The following is a 25,849-nucleotide window of genomic DNA, read 5'->3' as shown; positions in this document are numbered from 1 at the left end:
ATTTTAAAGACAGATTTTCGTTTGACTCCACTAAATGCATCATGAATTAACCCATTTAAACCGAGAAGGCATCTGTGCCACGTTATTTTAACCACTTTAACCAGTATTTTATACTTTATAAAAATAGTATATACAACAGTGTGTATGTGTGCGTGCGTGCGTGCGTGCGTGCGTGCGTGCGTGCGTGCGTGCGTGCGTGCGTGCTGGGAGTCCTTGGCTTATTAGTTATACGTATTATGCATGTCTGGGACATACAAAAGCAGACATGGCCGATTTTATGGCCAGGGAGTAATTTTTACTGAAAACAAATGATTGGAACGGATTCAGCACCCCACATCTATTTTTTACACCTCTCAAGCTCATATTGGCCAGTTTTAAAATGTCCTGCTTTTAGCCTAGGCCCCAGGCTTGGGTACCCCAACTTTTATTGGCTCCCACAAAGTTTCCCAAAGGGAGTTTGCTTGGAACAAATTGATAAGTGATAGTAGACACCGTTATGAACACACCTGTGAAGAAAGCTAGTGGTAAGCATTTTGTTTTGCAGATTTGCCCAACTTTTGCTAATTTTCCCTAACTAGTTTGGGAACTGCACTGCTTTAGACACTTGAAAGGATGTCTAACCCTCTGAGAAAGCTCTCCTTACGGGTATGTGCAGACATGGGGATGTCTAACCCTCTGAGAAAGCTCTCCTTACGGGTATGTGCAGACATGGGGATGTCTAACCCTCTGAGAAAGCTCTCCTTACGGGTATGTGCAGACATGGGGATGTCTAACCCTCTGAGAAAGCTCTCCTTACGGGTATGTGCAGACATGGGGAGGTCTAACCCTCTGAGAAAGCTCTCCTTACGGGTATGTGCAGACATGGGGATGTCTAACCCTCTGAGAAAGCTCTCCTTACGGGTATGTGCAGACATGGGGATGTCTAACCCTCTGAGAAAGCTCTCCTTACGGGTATGTGCAGACATGGGGAGGTCTAACCCTCTGAGAAAGCTCTCCTTACGGGTATGTGCAGACATGGGGATGTCTAACCCTCTGAGAAAACTCTCCTTACGGGTATGTGCAGACATGGGGATGTCTAACCCTCTGAGAAAGCTCTCCTTACGGGTATGTGCAGACATGGGGATGTCTAACCCTCTGAGAAAGCTCTCCTTACGGGTATGTGCAGACATGGGGAGGTCTAACCCTCTGAGAAAGCTCTCCTTACGGGTATGTGCAGACATGGGGAGGTCTAACCCTCTGAGAAAGCTCTCCTTACGGGTATGTGCAGACATGGGGATGTCTAACCCACTGAGAAAGCTCTCCTTACGGGTATGTGCAGACATGGGGAGGTCTAACCCTCTGAGAAAGCTCTCCTTACAGGTATGTGCAGACATGGGGATGTCTAACCCACTGAGAAAGCTCTCCTTACGGGTATGTGCAGACATGGGGAGGTCTAACCCTCTGAGAAAGCTCTCCTTACAGATATGTGCAGACATGGGGAGGTCTAACCCTCTGAGAAAGCTCTCCTTACGGGTACAGTATGTGTGCAGACATGGGGAGGGGGAGTTTAATCCTGAATTGATCTGGTGTTGGTGATAATGAGAGTTCAGTCTCAGGACACTGAACTCTAAATCGTACCCATGCAACTGTTTCACCAGTTCACCAGTGTGCACTGTGTAGTGTGGCAACACTGCCACCCAGTGGTGATGGCGCCAACATGCAACTGCTCAATCTTTTCAGGCAAAAAAACCCAAAAGAAAATAGAAATAAAGAAAAAAACAGCACACTGTTTTCCTTTGAATTTTGTCAAAGATTATAGCTGACTCATGGCTCATGAGTCAGCTATAGCTCCCTTTTCCAGAAGGAGGCATTCCCGTTTTCTGTTCTGGATCAGTTTCTCATAGCATTTTGGTAGTCTCAGCAGCAGATTTGAAACGGAAACACATTATAGGCCTGAGCAGGGGAAGGCCACTGTAACTTGCTCAATGACACTTCGACAAGAGTCAAATTAAAAAATGTACTGTTTGAAGGGGGAAGGGTGCAATAAGTGTATTATTTTTTTATGTATGTATTTATTGTAAAAATAAGTGTTAAATAGCTCTATGTTGTAATGTCATCATAATCTTTGCTACAGTGTGTCTGGCTTTAAGTTGGATTTTCTTTTCTTCATATACTTAAAATCGTGTTTTGTGAGAAGACCCCTGACTCCATTGCCATAGTAGTGCAACCGGCTCAATGACTGATTGATTGGAATATTTTGAGCCAGGTCCTAATTGTGGTGTGTAGAAAAACCTTGCCTTTTCTTTCAGTTCATTAACAGCCATCTCTCTCTCTCTCTCTCTCTCTCTCTCTCTCTCTCTCTCTCTCTCTCTCTCTCTCTCTCTCTCTCTCTCTCTCTCTCTCTCTCTCTCTCTCTCTCTCTCTCTCTCTCTCTTCAGGAGTTATATTCTCAGTCCTATGACACGGTGGGGGTGATGTTCGCCAGCATCCCAGGGTTCGCAGACTTCTACTCGCAGACGGAGATGAACAACCAGGGCGTGGAGTGCCTCCGCCTCCTCAATGAGATCATCGCTGACTTCGATGAGGTCAGAATCTGTTTCCATTTTTGCGTTTTAGTTAGTTTTGGGGCTTCATTTTCTGCCTTCATTTCAATAAATATGTACAGTGGAGACTGACAGGAAACTGAGGAAAGAGTAGGGGACTGAAATGCAGCAACGGTGGCAGCAAACTATCAGAGTCTAGATGCGGTACACGCCTGAACTACTAGGCCATCGGCAGTGGCACCCCCTGAACTACTAGGCCATCGGCAGTGGCACCCCCTGAACTACTAGGCCATCGGCAGTGGCACCCCCTGAACTACTAGGCCATCGGCAGTGGCACCCCCTGAACTACTAGGCCATCGGCAGTGGCACCCCCTGAACTACTAGGCCATCGGCAGTGGCACCCCCTGAACTACTAGGCCATCGGCAGTGGCACCCCCTGAACTACTAGGCCATCGGCAGTGGCACCCCCTGAACTACTAGGCCATCGGCAGTGGCACCCCCTGAACTACTAGGCCATCGGCAGTGGCACCCCCTGAACTACTAGGCCATCAGCAGTGGCACCCCCTGAACTACTAGGCCATCGGCAGTGGCACCCCCTGAACTACTAGGCCATCGGCAGTGGCACCCCCTGAACTACTAGGCCATCGGCAGTGGCACCCCCTGAACTACTAGGCCATCGGCAGTGGCACCCCCTGAACTACTAGGCCATCGGCAGTGGCACCCCCTGAACTACTAGGCCATCGGCAGTGGCACCCCCTGAACTACTAGGCCATCGGCAGTGGCACCCCCTGAACTACTAGGCCATCGGCAGTGGCACCCCCTGAACTACTAGGCCATCGGCAGTGGCACCCCCTGAACTACTAGGCCATCGGCAGTGGCACCCCCTGAACTACTAGGCCATCGGCAGTGGCACCCCCTGAACTACTAGGCCATCGGCAGTGGCACCCCCTGAACTACTAGGCCATCGGCAGTGGCACCCCCTGAACTACTAGGCCATCGGCAGTGGCACCCCCTGAACTACTAGGCCATCGGCAGTGGCACCCCCTGAACTACTAGGCCATCGGCAGTGGCACCCCCTGAACTACTAGGCCAGGGGTGCTCACACTTTTTTAACTTGAGAGCTACTTTCAAAATGACTGGCTCAACAAGATCAACCTACTGAAAAAAGAATATTATACCATTGCTGGAAATAGTTTAAATATGGAATAGAGGCGTTAGATATAAGACAAATGCACTTTGAATGGAGAAATGGAATAGGTTAGGTAGTTTTTTGTATTTTATCTGTAATGCTACTGACGTTTGTGCACAGCAACACTTGAAAACAAAATATTGCATTGTGGGTTTGAGCTGACAGGCCCTTTTTAATGTCAATCAATGAATCAAGTCACCTTAATTCAAGTGGCAGATGCCAAAAATTTATATTTGTAATACTTTTTTTAGGGGCATGTCATGTGATCTACCTGCACAGCCCTTGTGATCTACTGGTAGATCACGATCTACCTTTTGGGCACCCCTGTACTAGGCCATCGGCAGTGGCAGAGTAAACCTCGGCAGAGTAAAACCTATTTTTGTTTGGCTGCATTGTCTGAAGGACAATGCAGCTATAACATTCAAAACAACAAAAAACACAACAAGCACATCAAACAAAGAATACAGAGTGCAAGAAAGAGCAATCACAGAGTAAAAAGTTGAGTAAACTGTTTGTGAACAGCTTCACAGTAGGTTATGTTCCATACAACACAACTTAGTTTAAGACGGTGCAATTGAGGCTATATGTTCCATATATAGGCCTACAGAATATTTAGTTTACAAAAAAAGGTGCAATTTGAAACAATGAAAAGTACTTGACTAAATAATAGCTACATTTGAACACAGGCTCTTTTTTATTTATTATTTAACACTTTTGGACATTCAAGGTTTCCACCTGGCAGTGACAATATGACAAACCAGCTTAACTGCATGTTCATAAAACACACAGGAACAGCAGGTACTCAATAGAATCACATGTATAGTATTAGAGGGATTAAGCTCAATCTAATTTGCACTACAGTGCACACAATTGCTGGGTCTCAAGAGGAGCACATTTATCTTATGGCTAAATGCAGAGAGAACGTAAATTTCAAAAGGCCTATGCACAATTAATCTGTTTAATAAACTACTGTCAAGCAGTAAGGCCGGTCATATTGTGGGAGTTGGAGAAAACTTCTGAGAACTCAGATTAGGCCAGCCAAGCCCAGTATGTCTCTGTCCGTGGTGCTGGAATGACTGTGTTTGACTGTAGCCCAGTGTGTCTCTGTCCGTGGTGCTGGAATGACTGTGTTTGACTGTAGCCCAGTGTGTCTCTGTCCGTGGTGCTGGAATGACTGTGTTTGACTGTAGCCCAGTGTGTCTCTGTCTGTGGTGCTGGAATGACTGTGTTTGACTGTAGCCCAGTGTGTCTCTGTCCGTGGTGATGGAATGACGTTGACGTGGAATTCAACGTACTTATTATTATTATTATTATTATTATTATTATTATTATTATTATTATTATTATTATTATTATTATTATTATTATTATTATTATTACAATTTTAAATGGTTTTAATGTAGGAAAAGAAAATGGGATTTTCACACAGTTTGGGAAACAGTGGTTTAAACAGTGGTCTAAACAGTGGTCTAAACAGTGGTCTAAACAGAGTAAAGGATGAATCAAAGTACTGTGTATGACAGTCAGTGGGAGCCATGAACCCCAGGACATCAATCTGGTTGAACAGGAAGCCATGAACCCCAGGACATCCATCTGGTTGAACAGGTCTCCACATAAACACTTTGTTGGACCCAGACGCTGACAGTCCATTCATCAATCTGATCCCAAGCGTGGCGCTGCGTGCGTTCATGAGCGTGCGTGTCAGACCGCCTGTAGACCAACACATATTGGTTTAAACATTTTCAAATGACATTCTTCAAGGAAACCACATGAATTTATGAGCCCATTTGTGGCGGTCTATTGCACCTGTTCTCAACATGAGGTCCAGGGACAAGACCAGAGGTCCAAGTGGACAAATGTGTCAGTGTGCTCCTCAGGGCGTGTTACCAGACAGAAAAACATTCTATTCTTGTCGGCGGGACGGTGAGTGTTCAGAACACACTGCCCCTAGAGGTCTGGAGCCCAGCTGCTCTCCTTGCACATGTTCAAAGGTGACATTGATGTTTTCAAAACTCACACTTCAGGGAGAAATGGAGAAAAGAAAGTATTGTTATCATGGAGGCTAAATTCTCCGTTCCCATCATTCCCATTCGTTCCTATTCCTAGCCTGGAAACCAGACGAATCTGCCAGGAAACAAAATCCCTGGCAGATCGTGTAGTGTGTGCCATATAGGAAGGTGCACATTCCTCTCACCATTAACATAGTCTAGTCTATAGCCTTCATAGGGGGAATCTTGGCCAATCTTATAATAAGAAGGTTTAATTTGTTCTTCCCCTTTGTCATTTTGTATACATGTGATTTTCTGGTTATATTAAGGAATCAAATGTTATAGTCCATTTAGTAATATTAATGCAGACAGAGAGGGGCAAAAGTCTCTTCCTTCGGCCTGGCAGAGGTAAATAAAATCACACCCGTGTGAAGTGAGGAGCACTCTTATCATCATACATCACGTTCCGTGCTCTGTCAATCAAATCAATGCTGGGCATAAAAACAAGATGCTGTCTATTAACTGTAGCTTCCCTATCTGACGTCAGTACTTGGAGGCCTTATTTGGCCAGCTATGTGATGACATATTAAACTCCACATAATATTTGGTCAAAACCTGGGGGACATTCATATATAAGGAGAGGGAAATAGAGAACTTCTGCCAATGCGTAGTGGGTAGTTCAAAACAGGCATTTTGAAGTGTACCTATGTCATTCTCCACTATGGAAGCCCTTATACCCATCATAAACAAACTCCAGGATGTCTTCCATTCAGTCGGTACAGATATCATACAGCTCCCGCAGATAGCTGTTGTTGGATCTCAGAGCAGTGGGAAGAGTTCCGTGCTGGAGAGCCTGGTGGGCAGAGACCTGCTGCCACGCGGGATTGGCATCGTCACGCGTCGGCCCCTCATCCTCCAGCTGATACATAACGACCTAGACAACCACCACACGAAGACCATCGATGGGATAGACATCGTCAGTAAGGAATGGGGCGAATTCCACCACAACAAAAATAAGATCTACACAGACTTTGACGAGATCAGGCAAGAAATCGAAGCGGAAACCGAACGGGTGTCGGGAAGCAACAAAGGGATCAGCAGCGAGCCCATTCACCTGAAGATCCACTCGCCGAAAGTGGTGAACCTGACGTTGCTGGATCTTCCGGGGCTTACCAAGGTCCCGGTGGGAGACCAACCCAAAGACATTGAGATCCAGATCCGAGAGCTCATCCTCAAGTACATCTCCAACCCCATCTGCGTCATACTGGCCATCACCCCCGCCAACACGGACATGGCCACGTCTGAGGCGCTCAAGGTGGCCCGCGATGTCGACCCCGACGGCAGGAGGACGCTAGCGGTGGTCACCAAGCTCGATCTGATGGACGCCGGCACAGACGCCATCGACATCCTCATGGGGAGGGTCATCCCCGTCAAACTGGGCCTCATCGGGGTGGTCAACAGGAGTCAGCAGGACATCAACAACAAGAAGTCGGTTTCGGATTCCATTCAGGACGAAGTCGCATTCCTACAGAAGAAGTACCCCTCCATCGCAAACAGAAACGGAACCAAATACCTGGCCAAAGCGTTGAATCGGTTGCTCATGCACCACATTAGAGATTGTCTCCCCGAGCTGAAGACTCGACTCAACTTGCAGGCGGCGCATTATCAATCCCTGCTGAGCAGCTACGGAGAACCGATAGAGGACAAGAGCGCCACCCTGCTTCAACTCATCACTAAGTTTTCCGCAGAGTACTGCCACACGATCGATGGCACGGCCAAGTACATCGAGACGACCGAGCTCTGTGGCGGAGCAAGAATCTGTTACATCTTCCACGAGACGTTCGGTCGCACGCTGGAGTGTGTCGACCCGCTTGGCGGCCTGACGCAGATAGACGTGCTTACGGCGATCAGAAATGCGACGGGTCCGAGGCCGGCTTTGTTTGTTCCCGAGGTATCGTTCGAGCTGCTGGTGAAGAGACAGGTGAAGCGCCTGGAGGAGCCCAGCCTGCGTTGCGTGGAGCTGGTGCACGAGGAGATGCAGAGGATCATCCAGCACTGCAGCAACTACAGCACGCAGGAATGGCTGAGGTTCCCCAAGCTCCACGACGCCATCGTGGAAGTGGTCACCTCCCTGCTCAGGAGAAGACTCCCGGTCACCAACAACATGGTCAACAACCTGATCGCCATCGAGCTCGCCTACATCAACACCAAGCATCCGGATTTCGCCGACGCCTGCGGCGTCATGCACAGCAGTTTAGAGGATCAGCGGCAGAACCACCCGAGGGAGACACCCAACGAACGGGCGGTAGCAACGGGAGAAGGAACGGAAGGCTCCCAATGTGGCTCCCAAAGCTTTTCGGCCAGCAGCTTCCCGGAGGGACGCGCAGGGAGCTGGCGGGGCATGCTGAAGACGCCGCAGGACCTCCTACAGGTGCCAGTGCCGGTCAAGCTGTCCGCTCGGGAGCTGCGGGACTGCGAGGTGATCGAGAGGCTCATCAAATCCTACTTCCTCATCGTGCGCAAGAACATCCAGGACACCGTGCCCAAGGCAGTGATGCACTTCCTGGTCAACCACGTGAAGGACTGCCTGCAGAGTGAGCTGGTGGGTCAGCTGTACAAGTTGGACAAGCTGGATGACCTCCTGACGGAGTCGGACGACATGGCCCGCAAACGAAGTGAGGCTGAGGACATGGTCACGGCGCTGCAGAAAGATGGGAAAATGATAGCGGAGATTAGGGAAACTAATTTATGGTGAAGTTCAGTGGTTCAGTTTTATGTACAATATGGCATTGAATTATATGAATGCCAGTACATATCAATACCTCCGCTGTCTTGCACAATACATTCGCTGTCTTGCATAGCACACCTCTTCTAGATTAATATAAATGTTGTGTGTAATAAATAATAATTATACATTTCATTCCAAAAAGTTATCGCTAACAAATGGCAATTGGCAATAAAACTCACAGATAACCACAGTAAAACAATAATAAACTTCTTGACATTCATGCTTGTTGTCAAACAAACACCATGGATGGTGAATTCAATTTATGAGGGATTAATGATAGACAGTGTATTTCATTTCACTTCCTACCTTGAAGAAGAAAATACAGGTTTTGACTTAACAATGGGTCCCAAACTTCAAGCACGTTCGCTTGCACATCACAGAGGCTCTGACTTGAGCATACTCCAAAATGTGCCTGGACTTCAAGTAGCTACCTGGGTTTGTGCGTCACCGAGGATCCCTGTGGGGGGTCAAATAATAATGATTAAAAAAAGATTTTAGAACCACAGCCTTGTACAGGACCACCTTCAGAAGCTGGTCTCTTCAACGTGGGACTAGAGATGAGGGCATGTTTGCACGAGTTGGTCATGTAATATACAAAATATACGGAAAATAAGCTGCAAGGAGCTCCCTCCATGCAGTCTTTACAGGACTTGGGGTATGGGTTATGTTGTGCAAGCTGCCAGTATGCCATATATTTATTTTTTCTCACTCCACACATTTAGCATGTTATCATATTGCACATGTTCAATTTTTGAGTGGTGTAAACCACTCCTACAACTGGCTTTGTTAGTTTACGTGTCTGTCTGTCTGTCTGTCTGTCTGTTCGTAAAAAATGAGCATGGTTGCTATGGTCACCCAGTTCACATGGGTGTGATTTCATTACGTCAGACATTACGTCAGACCACAGCTGATCAGTCTATATAAGACCTTACACCACTCAGTTCACACGGGTGTGATTTTTTATTTTACAATTGAAGTCCATTTAGGCTGAAACCTTGCCTAACTTTGCAGTCATATAGATACAGTACGTCATCATAGAGCAGACCTGGGCATTATACGGCCCGGGGGCCAAATGCCGTCCTTCATTCATGTACACGCAACTTTCCTGCCGTGTATTGCGCGTGTTTGACAACCTGTTTTTTCGAAAGGCAACCTAAACCTTTTCGAAAGGCAACCTACATTTTTCATTGCCTAATAATAATATATACTCTTACCAGCTTGTCAAAACAATGCCATTTACTGCTTTTTATATAGAAATAAAATGTATATTACTCTGATTTAGTTCAGCCTTTTGGGCCCAGCCCTCCACAATATTTTCTGGTTCTCATTTGACCCCTTGGGAAAAATAATTGTCCAATGTCCACCCTTGGCAAATCTTTTCTTCGACCCCTAATCTGTAGATGACCCCCCCCCCCCCCCCCTTAAATCCCTATCTTGTATTTCTTGGGAAAATGACACTATGGGAACTATGCACAAACATGAATTTCACCCACTTTTTTACCTGTGTAAAAAACTTTGATGTGACAATAAAGTTGATTGCGGAACAACTCGGTACCGAGCCGGGGGAATGAGCGCACGATCGGGCCCCTCGAACATGGACCACCCCTCACCCCCCGACACAATGCATTATAGTGCGTTATAATAGACATCACTTTAACAAGCATATCCCCACAACTGCGGATAAGTTGCTCTCTCAACTTCATCAAGGTGTCAGACAAGCTACACGACACATCCTAGTTCTTTGTATGGTTGCTGCATGTGTGAAAGCAAAAAAGATAATGTCCCTGAACTTTTGAAAATGTCCCCGCACTGAAGGCGCCACTGGTAGCCTACAGTGTACAGTGTACTGAAGGCGCCACTGGTAGCCTCCAGTGTACAGTGTACTGAAGGCGCCACTGGTAGCCTAGTGTACAGTGGACCCACTTCTGAACTAAAACGTTATATGGCATGGCGGCCAAACAGTTCCAAGTACATCCTTGCAGGCAGTGACAGTCAGTAACTGTACTGTACTGTAGCCTACCTGTTAATGTTGCTGATGATGATTTTACCAGTGTGATAATTGTACAATTAATGATCTATTATACTCACCATTTGTCCTCTGGCGCACTCATTCATTTGTCCTCTGGCGCACTCATTCATTTGTCCTCTGGCGCACTCATCCATTTGTCCTCGCGGCATTGGTGTTTAATAGAAAGTGCATCTAGAAGCCTGGCGGTGACTGATCGTCATCGTTACCAACCAAACTGAAGTGAATTATGTGACTTGATGAAATCACCCCTTTCTTTTTTGTCCTTGTATTGTGTGTGTGTTTTTTTCGTAGCTGCTGGGCGAGGATCGATTTCAGGACAACATCGAGAAGATCAAGACTATTGGAAGCACCTACATGGCTGTGTCTGGTCTGTCTCCTGAGAAACAGGTGAGACGTACACACACACGCACGCACACACGCACGCACGCACGCACGCACGCATGCACGCACGCACGCACGCACGCACGCGCGCGCGTGTCCTGTGGACTTGCTTTCATTGTGGTCCTATATCGTATTCAATGCATCAACCGAGCGTATAATATTAACACAATACATCTGTCTCTGTCTGTCTGTCTGTCTGTCTGTCTGTCTGTCTGTCTGTCTGTCTGTCTGTCTGTCTGTCTGTCTGTCTGTCTGTCTGTCTGTCCCCCTCCCAGCAATGTGAGGATAAGTGGGGTCACCTGTGTGCGCTGGCAGACTTTGCCATCGCACTCAACGAGAGCATCCAGGAGATCAACAAGCACTCCTTCAACAACTTTGAGCTCAGAATCGGTGAGACGGCACACTTCCTGTTCTTACCACTTCCTCTTTGGGGCGGCCACAGCCGAGTGGTTAGTGAGCCCGCCTGGGGAGCCAGAGCCCCTGGTTGTCCCAAGTACGATTCCAGGCCAGGTGTGTCCCTGAGCAAGACTCTTAAAGGACCACTTCACCACTTTTCAACCTATCTTCATATAATAGGTTTCTACTCGGTCTGTGTCTCATAGGAGGGCTGTGGGCAGTTCAGAAACCGTCTTCCAGTGACATCATCGATGGGGAATACAAGCTAATAGAAACTGCAGGCTTTCTAATCCTGAAAAGTTGCAATGCGAAAATGGAAGCCATCGTTCTCACGATAATGAAAATCTAAATATTTTTGTAAAGAAATCTTGTTTTAAAAAAAATCTGCCTAATGATGATGTCACTGGAAGACGGTTTCTTAACTGCCCACAGCCCTCCTATGAGACACAGACTGAGTAGAAAAGAATCGTGCCATTTTTTCATGATTATTAGTGAGGACCTATTATATGAAGATAGGTTGAAAAGTGGTGAAGTGGTCCTTTAACTCTGAATTTCTCCCTGAGTGCCGGAAAGGCTGCTCACTGGTCCTAGTTGTTATAGGATGGGTAAATGAATCTCACCTATGTGCATATATACTATATTACATATCCTCGCTGTCGGGAGGAAACCTCTTAACTCCAAAATCTTCATTTTTCAGGAAATGGAAAAACTTTTTTTTTTCAGAAATTGAAGACAACCTTATATTTTTGAAACAAAGCAATACTGCCTCATCAAAGTTGGTATTGTGACTTTGTATATTATCAGATACTTGCATGTGTCATTATATTATCACCACTTTACCCAAATACAGCTCAAGTGGAGTTAAGTGGTTTTCTCTGTCATTGATAGTTCTTATCAATGACAGAAAAAACCTGAAAAACTCCACTGACAATGGATCTCCAAGTTTGATTATCACACATACACTATTACAACCCAGCCTAGGGCAACCTTGGGTCGCAACATTAAAATGGACTCCCTCCTACCCAGTTCCCAATTCAGTCAGGCCACACATGGTTAAAATCACGCACGCACGCACGCACGCACGCACGCACGCACGCACGCACGCACGCACGCACGCACGCACGCACGCACGCACGCACGTGTATATATGTATAGTTTATTTGTATAGTTTCATTATATAGATATTCCACTGTTACGTTCTTAGCTTACGCATGTTTCATGATAACTACTTTTTATGTATGTAATGTATTGCCATGCTTTTTGTTCTTGCTTAATGTAAATCGCTCTGGATTAAGAGCGTCTGCTAAATGCCTAAATTGTAAATAGCAACGATATAATGTGACAAAAAACCCCCAAAGGAGTGGGGACTATTCTTCCTGTTTGACATTAACCATTAACACCCCAAAGGAGTGGGGACTATTCTTCCTGTTTGACATTAACCATTAACACCCCAAAGGAGTGGGGACTATTCTTCCTGTTTGACATTAACCATTAACACCCATTAACCATTAACACCCCAAAGGAGTGGGGACTATTCTTCCTGTTTGACATTAACCATTAACACCCCAAAGGAGTGGGGACTATTCTTCCTGTTTGACATTAACCATTAACACCCCAAAGGAGTGGGGACTATTCTTCCTGTTTGACATTAACCATTAACACCCATTAACCATTAACACCCCAAAGGAGTGGGGACTATTCTTCCTGTTTGACATTAACCATTAACACCCATTAACCATTAACACCCCAAAGGAGTGGGGACTATTCTTCCTGTTTGACATTAACCATTAACACCCCAAAGGAGTGGGGACTATTCTTCCTGTTTGCCATTAACCATTAACACCCATTAACCATTAACACCCCAAAGGAGTGGGGACTATTCTTCCTGTTTGACATTAACCATTAACACCCATTAACCATTAACACCCCAAAGGAGTGGGGACTATTCTTCCTGTTTGACATTAACCATTAACACCCATTAACCATTAACACCCCAAAGGAGTGGGGACTATTCTTCCTGTTTGACATTAACCATTAACACCCCAAAGGAGTGGGGACTATTCTTCCTGTTTGACATTAACCATTAACACCCATTAACCATTAACACCCCAAAGGAGTGGGGACTATTCTTCCTGTTTGACATTAACCATTAACACCCATTAAACATTAACACCCCAAAGGAGTGGGGACTATTCTTCCTGTTTGCCATTAACCATTAACACCCATTAACCATTAACACCCCAAAGGAGTGGGGACTATTCTTCCTGTTTGACATTAACCATTAACACCCCAAAGGAGTGGGGACTATTCTTCCTGTTTGACATTAACCATTAACACCCCAAAGGAGTGGGGACTATTCTTCCTGTTTGACATTAACCATTAACACCCATTAACCATTAACACCCCAAAGGAGTGGGGACTATTCTTCCTGTTTGACATTAACCATTAACACCCATTAAACATTAACACCCCAAAGGAGTGGGGACTATTCTTCCTGTTTGACATTAACCATTAACACCCATTAAACATTAACACCCCAAAGGAGTGGGGACTATTCTTCCTGTTTGACATTAACCATTAACACCCATTAACCATTAACACCCCAAAGGAGTGGGGACTATTCTTCCTGTTTGACATTAACCATTAACACCCCAAAGGAGTGGGGACTATTCTTCCTGTTTGACATTAACCATTAACACCCATTAACCATTAACACCCCAAAGGAGTGGGGACTATTATTCCTGTTTGACATTAACCATTAACACCCCAAAGGAGTGGGGACTATTCTTCCTGTTTGACATTAACCATTAACACCCCAAAGGAGTGGGGACTATTCTTCCTGTTTGACATTAACCATTAACACCCCAAAGGAGTGGGGACTATTCTTCCTGTTTGACATTAACCATTAACACCCATTAAACATTAACACCCCAAAGGAGTGGGGACTATTCTTCCTGTTTGACATTAACCATTAACACCCATTAAACATTAACACCCCAAAGGAGTGGGGACTATTCTTCCTGTTTGACATTAACCATTAACACCCCAAAGGAGTGGGGACTATTCTTCCTGTTTGACATTAACCATTAACACCCATTAAACATTAACACCCCAAAGGAGTGGGGACTATTCTTCCTGTTTGACATTAACCATTAACACCCATTAAACATTAACACCCCAAAGGAGTGGGGACTATTCTTCCTGTTTGACATTAACCATTAACACCCATTAACCATTACCACCCCAAAGGAGTGGGGACTATTTTTCCTGTTTGACATTAACCATTAACACCCATTAAACATTAACACCCCAAAGGAGTGGGGACTATTCTTCCTGTTTGACATTAACCATTAACACCCATTAACCATTAACACCCCAAAGGAGTGGGGACTATTCTTCCTGTTTGACATTAACCATTAACACCCATTAACCATTAACACCCCAAAGGAGTGGGGACTATTCTTCCTGTTTGACATTAACCATTAACACCCATTAACCATTAACACCCCAAAGGAGTGGGGACTATTCTTCCTGTTTGACATTAACCATTAACACCCATTAACCATTAACACCCCAAAGGAGTGGGGACTATTCTTCCTGTTTGACATTAACCATTCATCAGTCATCAAAATATACTACCAAAAGTACTCACAACATCCCATTTCACACTTTCTCCCAGAAACGTGTCAATATTGGGCTTAATTGGTTAATTTACAAAGTAACTAATAACTAACGTTTTCAAATAATTGCAGTGGAAAAAATTCAATATTTGACTCGGATATGTGGTGGAGTAGTAAGTATAAAAGTATAGCGGGGAAAAAATGGAAATATATACCAGTAAAGTAAAAAAGCAACTCAAAGTTGTACTTAGAAAAACAAAGGACATTAATAAAATACTTCTCTGTGGTTTCCATGGTTTTCCAGGCATGGCCCATGGTTCGGTGGTTGCCGGGGTGATCGGTGCCAAGAAGCCGCAGTACGACATCTGGGGGAAGACGGTGAACCTGGCTAGCAGGATGGACAGCACCGGAGTCAGTGGAAAAATACAGGTTCCTGTCTCTAGTTTTTACATGTATTTCTTTTCCCCTTTTCCTTCTCTTTTTTGTATTGCTGATCAATTTAGGCATTTAGCAGACACTCTTAATCCAGAGCAAGTTACAGTAAGCAAGGTAAATACTAGTGATGGGAACTATCGTATAAGCTGAACGATCCGTTCAGGCTGTGAGAGATTGTTCCGTTCCTCTTTCCTCATTCAGCGAATCGGTGTGAGCTGAAGGGCAGACTTTTTTGGATTGTTTTTGTCACATTCCTAAGCCAATTACTAGTCTGTTGGCTTGTGTCTGGTGTAAATCTATCTATTATTAACACTGATACTTTGAAAAAACTGTTGTGTAGCCTACATGTATAGTCCTCCTGGGGCACTAGTTCCAACCGGTTCCAGCAGGGGCAGTGCCGGACACTTGGTCTCAGAGAGCATACACAAGATGTGTGAATCTCTCCATAGGGAACCAGTGCTCCATCGCGGCTTTAACTTCTCGGTACGTCTTCCTCTCTCTCCCCGCAGTTGCCCGAGGAGACGTACCTCATCCTGAAGGATCGCGGCTTCGCCTTCGAGTACCGCGGCGAGATCTACGTCAAGGGCATCAGCGAGCAGGAGGGCAAGATCCGCACGCACTACCTGTGCGGCCGCGTGCAGCCCAACCCGCTCATGGCGCAGCCACGGCGCGGCGCCGGCCAGTACTCGCTGGCCGCCGTGGTGCTGGGCCTGGTGCAGTCGCTCAACCGGCAGAAGCAGAAGCAGATCCTCAACGACAACAACAACTCTGGCATCATGAAGGCCCACCACCACCACCACCACCACTACAACCGCAGGACGTTACTGGCTCCGGCCAGCAGCAGCTCCACCGAGGGCGTGGCGGTGGGGGGAGGGGGCGGAGGGGCAGCGGGAGTGGGAATGGCTGTTGGAGGTGGAGGTGGACACCAAGGAGAAACACTGGTGGATAAGACGGAACTGGCCTGAAAACAAGAAAAAATATATATACATATGAAATGTTCGGAGAGGAGGAGGTGGAGAACCTCTTCCTTCTTGTGGTTCTCGGCTGTGGGGTCGGGGGACCCTTCATAACCGGTCTGTTATTCTGAGTAATACATTTTACAGTGTAGATTGCGGTCCCAAAATAAATACTTAAATAAATAATAAATACATGGCCTAATGCATATCAAACTGGGAGTTACTGAACTATACTTTACTAGAACCCCCATCTACACTGTAAAGAGCTCAGTTCTGACTTAACTCCGATAGTGTACACACAGACGGGGCTACAAATGTGTACACTCTCAGAATTACAGACCCATTAATGGTCCTTTTGGACTCCCGACGGTCCACAGACCGATATTGACAATGTCGACACACTGGAGGATTGGCTGGACCGCCTGAACACAAATGGACGTTTGGGGATAGATCCGTCTATAACCTACCCCTCCGCTGTAGCTCCTCCCTGTATGTGACCTCCCCCTCCGCTGTAGCTCCTCCCTGTATGTGACCTCCCCCACCGCTGTAGCTCCTCCCTGTATGTGACCTCCCCCTCCGCTGTAGCTCCTCCCTGTATGTGACCTCCCCCACCGCTGTAGCTTCTCCCTGTATGTGACCTCCCCCTCCGCTGTAGCTCCTCCCTGTATGTGACCTCCCCCTCCGCTGTAGCTCCTCCCTGTATGTGACCTCCCCCTCCGCTGTAGCTCCTCCCTGTATGTGACCTCCCCCACCGCTGTAGCTCTGGGATGAGGTGGCGCCGCGTTAAGATCCCAATGACGGCGGGACTGGCAAAACATTTTATTTTTGTAACCACTTAAACCCCATGCGTCTGTATTGTGGGGAAGGCAGAAAATAGCAGATCGACAGCGCGTTGTCAGTTTGTCGATCAGCTATTTTCAACGAAAGTCTTCCCCGCAATAGCAGAAAACAGAAAATACACTAATATAGAGCCCTGGCCCCTGAGGAACTCCAGTCAACCATATGGAGTTTAAGTGGTTAAGGCCGTGACACACTGACGCTTTCACTAATAAAATTAAAAGAGGTTACTTTTATGCGTTGCTCTCATTTCAGAGGTTCTGTGCCGCGCATCGACACAGAAGAACAGAACACCTCCAGTGTGGCTGCTATACTCATGGATATGAAACATCAAGCTGACGTTAAAATGTACTAATTTATCATCATATTCAAAGAGTAAGACAATATAAATCAAAGAAAGAAATATCCAAACACAGGCGTTATCAAATATAACTCAATATCATAAATGAGCCAAACATACCTGACTATATCGCCACAACTGGATAACGTTGTAAACTATGTTTGATAACGCTTGGTTCTGATGCTTGCAGTGTCTCAAGATCTTTTTCTTTCTTTTTGTTCTGAACGTGGTATAACAAATGTAAAGGCAGACGTGACATGCTACAGATGTCTGTAGTTCATACGGAGTGGAAACAGAAATCATCGCCAGGTTGAGACCTTTTAAATCGGGTACCCTGCAGTGATTTCATGCATTGAGTAACTACCTTCACATTTTGATTGTTTAGAAAAAAGGTGTTTAGAAAAGACATTTACATTTTCGCTGGTCCCACCCTCAGTTGGATCTTAAAAGTCTACTCCACCAAGAATCATATCTGTGCGTGTGTGTGCGTGCGCGTGTGCGTGTGTGTGTTTAATATGTTTTTCAATCAAAACATCAACATACTGGTGGTTCTTTACATTCTGCATACCTCTAAAGCATTAATATGATTCTGAATATGGATCACTCAAATCTGGCTCTCAGATTTCCACTTCCTGACAACTGACAGCTAAATGCAGCATTATGCAAGGAGGAAGTATGCATGGCCTCTGAGTGAAACAACGAGAAACAAGCGCTCCCCCGCAACCCAACACCACCATGCGCCACGTCAACGAGGAAGTGACTGCCTTGTTGTTTTCGTCGGCACGTTTGGTGTATTTACATTCTCTTGGATTACATTACCTAATGTTCTGGGAGGAATAAGCATATGAAGAATTCATAGGATATGGAATACTAAAGCGTAATTGATGCTCCGTCGCGCTATTGGTGCAGAGAATAGGAGGCCTACAAGCGCACAATGCGTCACGGATGCAACACTTAGTGAGCTTGTAGGTTGGCACGATCGCTCGACGAAGTATGCATCGGGCTTAACCACTTAAACCCCATTCAGCATCCGTATTGTGGGAAAAGCATTCAGTCGACAAGCTCACACTTTTTTCGTTATTTTCTGCAAAAGCTTTCCCCCCCAAAAGACCCTAGCAGGCCTATAAAGCCCTGAGGGACTCCAGTCAACCATATGGGGTGTAAGTGGTTAAACGAGGGCAATGATATAGCAAAGGCAAGATGATGTATACGCTTTGGGAGGGAAAGGGAAATACTTGTCATGTACAATTTATTTTACGGAGATTGATGTTATGACGATTTTAGACCACACACTGGAACCTGTGGAGTGGGGACTTTTAATGTGTGGAGTGGGACTTTAACGTGTTAAGTGGGACTTTAGCATACCTCATCCCAGAGCTATACAGCGCAAGGGGAGGTCACAGACTAGGGCTTATATCCTTCCGTTAAGGAGACACAGGAGGCGGTGAGGAGAGGAAGGAAGAGAGGGAGGAGATGAAACGGAAAGTGAACCAAGCCTCTCCTTTCGTTAATAGGACACTGATTCACACAGCGTCCGGTCCGGGGTCTAAATGGACCCTCGTGGGTCTTGAGAGTAAATTTTTTACACTGTCAGAGTTAAATGAACACATGATTTTACAGAGTCGATTGGGTTCCCAGAGTTTAACCAATTAAACCCCAGGATCAATATTGCGGTGAAAAATTCACAGAAAATAGCAGGTTGAAAACTTATCTTGAGCGAAAACACAAACAACGTTGGGTTTCAGTCGTTTTAAAAATCGTTTTAAAAATCAAATGATGGTTTCGGGGCTAATGCAATATCAAACTGGGAGTCCTTGAAATAAAATGTACAAAAAAAAAAGAAAAGTTGAGAATGACTGAACCAAACTAGTTTAGTTCAGTGAACCTATCTATCTATTCTAAACTGTGAAATCCTCAGTGCTTATTCAACTCCAAGACTGTGTAAGCTACACAGACGGGTGGGCTACGGATGTGTACGCTATCAGAGTTTACAGATCCCGATAGAGTCCATTTGGACTCTCGGACCCCATGCATGTTGAGAATCAGTGCGTTAGGAGACAACAGCTGGGAAGAGAGGAGAGGAGAGGAAGGGGAGGGGCGTCGAAACAGAACCGATCTCCGAACGGATTGAGTAGGAGGCGAGTGGAGAGAGGAGCGAGGAAGCACCTCCTCCTACTCCGTCTGCTCGCCACCGATTGGTCCGTTAACCCTTCCAGACTGTCCAGTGTCTCCCCTCGCACTGACCAATCCCCCGGACCCTCAAGCCTCAAACTTTAAAACCGACCAATCCCCCTGCTGCTCATGTCCCTGGCCCCCCCCCCTCAATCCCGACCCCCATCCTTGCCCCCCCCCCCCCCCCCCCCCCTCCATATCAACATTTCTTTTTTCTATTTCTTTTATATCGAAGAACACAATAAAGGGGTTTAATTTTTTATACACACCTGTCTGCTCGTCTCTTTTTTTGTCAATAATGCAGTTACCACTTCACCCATTTTCAACATATCTTCATATAATTGGTTCTCATTAATGCTCAGTATAATATGGCATCTTTCTCTGTTCTGTGTCTCAGAGTAGGGCTGAGGATACTTTATATACCCGCCTACTAGTGACATCATTGATGGAGAATACACGCTAATGCAAGCTTTCTATTCCTGGAAAGTTAGCATAATGCTGAAATAGAAGCTATTGTTGTAGCATTCATTTACTTCCGCCTAATGATGTCATTGGTAGGCGGTTATCCACAGCCCTCCTTGAGACATACAGAGTAGAAGCATTAGTGAGGATCAAATATATATGAACATACGAAAATTGAAAATGGGTGAAGTTGTCCTTTAAACTTGTATAATGATGAGTTATTTATTTATTCCATTAAACATGTAGCATGTAGTTATATATTAAATACATGCAACATGCAGTTATTCATTATATGCAATTGTAGAATGAGTTATTGATTCTATAGAATACAGTAATAACCATTAACTTAACTGCTGGTGAGGAACAAGTAGTACCTCTGTTTTGTCACAAGATGGAACACTTTCCTAGCAATTTGTGTGGTCTCGTGAGTATGTCTGAAATCAAACGTGTAAAGTATTTTCTTAAAAATAGCATGCTTAGGCAAAGACCACAGATCTACAAGCTCACAATGTGTGAGTGCAAGTGGTAAGATGTTTAAGATGTTTAAGAGTGTTAAGCATAACGTGTCTCTTTTGGATGGAAACTGTTACTTTTCAGGATAAAACAATGAAAGTAGCAAATGTACAAGCTCAAAATATGATACTTTGTTCCACATTTGGAGCTTGTAGATCTACTACTTTTATGTGACACTGTTAGTATGGTCAAGACAAGTTGAACTACTTTGAGTAAGTATAAGAAAGTACTCCAGTACTGTAATGAACTCAAGACAAATTTTAGGAGGTGAGGTGAGTGCTAGGCAGGGCGCCAGGGCAAGATTCACTTTTTAATTTTTTACTAGTTAACTAGTTTACAGGTCAACTAGTTGTTTAACTACCTATTATGTAAAAAATAAATACATATTTGTACATTTAAAAACTGTGTACATTGGTGACTATAACTGTAATGTACCTGATCTTGAGGCCTACAAAATCAACTAGTCAACTAGTACCAACAAGGACGACTAGTGGATTTACTAGTCGACTAGTTGAATAGTCGACTAGCCCTGGCAGGCACATCAATCAATAGGAATAGGAAGACAGAGGGACGGTCACGTCATGTGGGTCAATACATCATCATCGAGTAGGGTCTTTACTTTGAAAATACTATTTCTTCAGTAACAGTTTTTTCTAGTTATTATTCTAAAGTGTCATACTAAATCAGTGGCATACATACAGTACACAATTTGCCAAGGACAAGGTCAATCTTGCCACAGACATGCCCGTGTAGGTAGTATAGGACATATTGAAGACCCCTGGACATATTCCCTCCCAGTTGTCACCTAATTCTAGAGGCCATTTTTGAAACTAGCTCCTCGCCACTCGCCCTACACACTTGCACTCGGTTTGAGCATAGATATATAAATAATAGAGACGGTCCACGATGGGAGGGTAATTCCGGTGCCGTCTTTATTATTTATATATCTATTCTCAAACCGAGTGCGTAGGGCGAGTGGCGAGGAGCTAACCTCGCCTCACCACTGTCTTTCCACCTCGGAGGAAAGCCTGGTCTCTGTTTCAAAAGTCGTTACGTCATGTTGTAGTATTGTTTTGTAGTCATCAGGCAGGAACAATCAAACAGAACTTCCTTTTCCCTCAAACCGGAAGAATAACAATAAAAGCTCTCGTAGCCTGTAGCTTTTATTGAGAAAAATCAGTTTGAGGGAAAAGGAAGTTCCGGAAGATTGCTGACTACAAAACAATACTACAACATGTTACATGACGTAGGGATATCATCCACTCCCGACCGGTTCATGAACCCGAAATGGAATGGTGCCCAGGCTAGCGAGGAGCTCATTTCAAAAAGGGGATCTGCCTCTCCTGTCACCACTGTCCTCTCCCTGAAGCCTTGATGAGCCTGAGTGTCATCACCTGTGAGTACCAGATGAACTAGGTTGGCTAATGAGCTCAAGACACTATAAAACTGGGTTGTGTGTGAAAATGTATTTCCTTGAGTTTTACTTGATGTGGCAGGTTCTCTGTCAGGTCCTGTGGTGGTTTAGTTTCTAGAGCAGTGCATGGTTCTCAAAGTGGGGGTTATTGGACTTTAAATATAGCAGATATACCAGCTCAAAACAAAAAATGTCTTTAGTTCATATTGGCTACTGAAAATGAATGATCTACAAGCTAACAATGTGTCACAAGACACTTTGATGAAAAGAAAATGAATATTTTAAGTGTTTAAAAAGAGAAAACACTGCATGATGCTTTTATGAATATAAATAAAGTGAATTCACACGTGTGATTTCGATAGCTCATGTTCCTCCAAACACAACTGATTGTAATTATACAGGGCTACTTTGTTTTGAATTATTGAATATCATTCAAGAAGATGTCCAGGCAGTGGTTTACTCGTTTGAAACTTAGCCTTTACACTAAAGCAGGGGTTCTCAACGTATTTGGCCGGGGACCCCCGGAAATGCTTTGGCAATGTCTCGGGACCCCCGCCCCGCCCCCTCCCGACCCCCAATATAAATTGACTGCTACAATAACCTTAAACCATTTTGGGCGGGAACCCCTTTTGGTGTTTTAAGCATTGTTATAATTTAGCTATTGAAAAATAGCAGATCTACAAGCTCATAGCGTGCCACCGAGTGGCGCGCTACGAGCTTGTAGGTCTGCTATTTTTGAAAAATCGTGAAAATATTATTTTTTGAAAATAATTTGGGGACCCCCTAAAATAATTTGGCGACCCCCCGAGGGGTCGCGACCCACGGGTTGAGAACCCCTGCACTAAAGCATGACATGTATCTGAAAACATGTTAGGTTAGAAATAAGCAATGTAGTAACATAAACATGCTTCACATGCACACTCAAAGTGCAATGGTTTCAATGTGAATATAGATAACAAGGAACAGTTTACTCAGCAGCAGTGATCGCCTCAATAGAGTTGTCAGCATCAACATAATATTAAATTACTGACTATTAACATAGCTTATAGTACATAGCTTATATCAAAACAACTATCAAATACACATAACCACCTCCAACAAACTGGCAAAATGTAATATAATTACATCAACATAAAAATACCAAAGCTATCAAAATTGACACGGGAACAGGAAGTGATTTTTTTTATCATCAGCAGAGCCAGTAGAGCATTGATGATGTTGTCATGGCAACTGCCTCCTCCTCCTCCTCCTCCACCTCCTCGGCAACTGTGGTTTCCAGGAGCGCTAAGATGGAGGAGGGTACCATCTGCTAGAGAGAGAGAGAGAGAGAGAGAGAGAGAGAGAGAGAGAGAGAAACTTTCTTACTCATCTCCCTATCAGCTGTCCGTCAGTCTACGGTCATCGCAGTGGTTCTCATCCCCTTTTCATTTTTAAGGACCCCAGTTTAATACCCCAGTTTTTATTATAAAATAATTATAATTAAATTCCAATTAAGGTCCATTTGATTACATTTGTGTGTTCAGACTAATGTTGTGATTTAAAAGACGTCAACTCAAAGCTTCCCTGCGTCGACGACGACATATACCTATAATGACGTACGGCGTCGTATAGGCACTAGTTGATTACGTTCAAGAAATGTGACATAACAGACAAGCGACAACCACCTAAACAAATGCATGCATGCACGATAACGGTGGAAAGTGGACATCTCAGCTCGCCCTCTACACCGTAGCACACATGCTGAACTATTGTTTTATTTCCATTATACCCCTTGCCACTCTCATACATCACAATGCAATTCTCATGCTCTGTAATGGCGTATGGCGACAGTGGCACTCGGGTCTCGCTGGAAGTGACGTTTTGGACATTGGGGGGATCTGAGACCGATCTTTAGAAATCGGATTTGAATTTGAAACCACCCCTGAATGTGTCTCAACTAAGTCGGATTTGTAAAAATCGGATTCCATGTGACTTGTTTGTGTTCAGACATCATAAAACAAATCGGATTCCAATCTGGATATGGCACAGATCTGATTTAGGCTGGATTTGGATGCCAGTCTAAATGGGGCGCGAAGTCACTTGTTGGAGTGCATATAGTAAAAAATAAGAAATAAATAAAAAATAGGTAATATCATTACCTGTAGCCTATTTTTTTATTATTCATTTTTTTTTACTGTTGAAATAAAGCAGGTTTTTTCTGAGGACAGTTCCACACGGTTTCCTGCCTCCTCGTTCCCTCTCTCCTCGTCTCCTTTGTCCTTGTTGACCCATTTGGGGTCGCAGTCGCGCAGGTGCAAACTGCTGGCCAATCAGAACAACAGCCATGCCCGAGGGGCTAGTTGCCTAGCAACAGGCAGCAAGCCACCTTGCTTGCTTGCGCGGAGGGGCTTTATGTAAGTGTGTGTGTGTGTGTGTGTGTGTGTGTGTGTGTGTGTGTGTGTGTGTGTGTGTGTGTGTGTGTGTGTGTGTGTGTGTGTGTGTGTGTGTGTGTGTGTGTGTGTGAGAGAGGGGGGGGGGGGCTGATGGCAGAATATAGGACGACAGCTTCGGGTGGGGGGGCTCTGTCTGTCAGTGACCGTGTGAGTGTGTGTGTGTGTGTGTGCACCAGCATGTGTGAGGACTAGGCCTATTATAAATAGAAAAAGATGACAATATAGTTTGAATGTTTCAGCCTCCAGATTCACTGTAACAGCATGAGCTAAGCGTGTGAAATGTTAAACGCACGCACGCACGCACGCACGCACGCACGCACGCACGCACGCACGCACGCACGCACGCACGCACGCACGCACGCACGCACGCACGCACGCACGCACGCACGTTTACAATATCATACTTGTGAGGACGTGTGTGTGTGTGTGTGTGTGTGTGTGTGTGTGTGTGTGTGTGGAGTTGGTGCATATGACACGAACATATAACAAAGTATAAATCAGCCATAACTTGGTCCTCAAACCCTAAACCTAACCTGTAGGCCTACATCGTTTCTGTCGGGAAGAAACCTCCTTGAGGACATTGCAAGTAACTGGCAAAACACTACGATCTTAATGATAATATTAAACATTAATATTAAACTACAACTATAGACCCCATCCTCAATCTTGGACACCAGTGAATGTACAGTAATGCATTGCAAAGTGCTTGCTAGTTACTGGGTTCACATACATATGGCCCTGGTTGGGCCTGTATCCGGCAAAACATTATCTCCTCTTTCTCTCTCTAAATCTGTTTATGCTTCTGCCAGCTGTCTCTTGACATAACAGTCATCTTCAACATGCACCTGCAACGTCTTGTATAAGCTGCCGTGACGTCACACACAACCATGCCATGCATGATTAACAACCATAACCCATTTACACAGGCATTCTGATCTGCATACTGTTCATCTATATTACAGTAACCAGCATAATGGCACGCTCTGTGTCGTGTTCTGTGCAGTATAGTTCTCAAACTTTGTAACGTCAGCATACCCCTAAACTGACACTTATTTTAACTTCAATGACCCCCGGTTTGATATGCATTTGGGTTTGGACCCCCCATTTCATGGCATTTCTGTCTCTGGGACTCCAATTTATATTGTCTAAAACAATATTAGTTTAACTCTGAGAGTGTACAAATGGAACCAAATGGACCCATTTTGTTCCATTTGTACACTCTCTGAGTTACATACCATAAGGGTCCATTTGGCTCCTAACAATCTATCATTCAGCTGGGGACCACCTGGAACTCCCTCAAGGACCCCTGGGGGTCCTCTGACCCCCTTTTGAGAACCACTGTTGTAATGCATTCCTGTTGTGATTTCTTATGTTC

General features: G+C 44.9%; 2 protein-coding genes across 2 annotated transcripts in view; both read left to right on the top strand.

The window, feature by feature from the left end:
- adcy8 (adenylate cyclase 8 (brain)) overlaps positions 1-16,313 on the top strand; it is a gene marked incomplete at both ends in the record, with an annotated part of 127,913 nt that extends 111,600 nt beyond the window's left edge. The window contains 5 exons of the mRNA XM_079529275.1: positions 2,418-2,564; positions 10,808-10,903; positions 11,173-11,287; positions 15,218-15,342; positions 15,858-16,313. Coding sequence (XP_079385401.1) covers positions 2,418-2,564; positions 10,808-10,903; positions 11,173-11,287; positions 15,218-15,342; positions 15,858-16,313 — 939 coding nt within the window. The remainder of the gene's footprint in view (positions 1-2,417; positions 2,565-10,807; positions 10,904-11,172; positions 11,288-15,217; positions 15,343-15,857) is intronic.
- LOC306943945 (dynamin-1-like protein) lies at positions 6,421-8,454 on the top strand (the record flags this gene model as incomplete). The annotated part of the gene is made up of 1 exon (XM_079530503.1): positions 6,421-8,454. One exon carries the CDS (start codon positions 6,421-6,423, stop codon positions 8,452-8,454), a length of 2,034 nt encoding a protein of 677 aa, XP_079386629.1.
- Positions 16,314-25,849: the final 9,536 nt, after the last annotated feature.

The sequence above is a fragment of the Electrona antarctica genome, assembly GCF_951216825.1.
Source record: "Electrona antarctica genome assembly, chromosome: 19".
Classification (NCBI taxonomy): Eukaryota; Metazoa; Chordata; class Actinopteri; order Myctophiformes; family Myctophidae; genus Electrona; species Electrona antarctica.
This window is presented reverse-complemented; position numbering and strand designations above follow the sequence as displayed.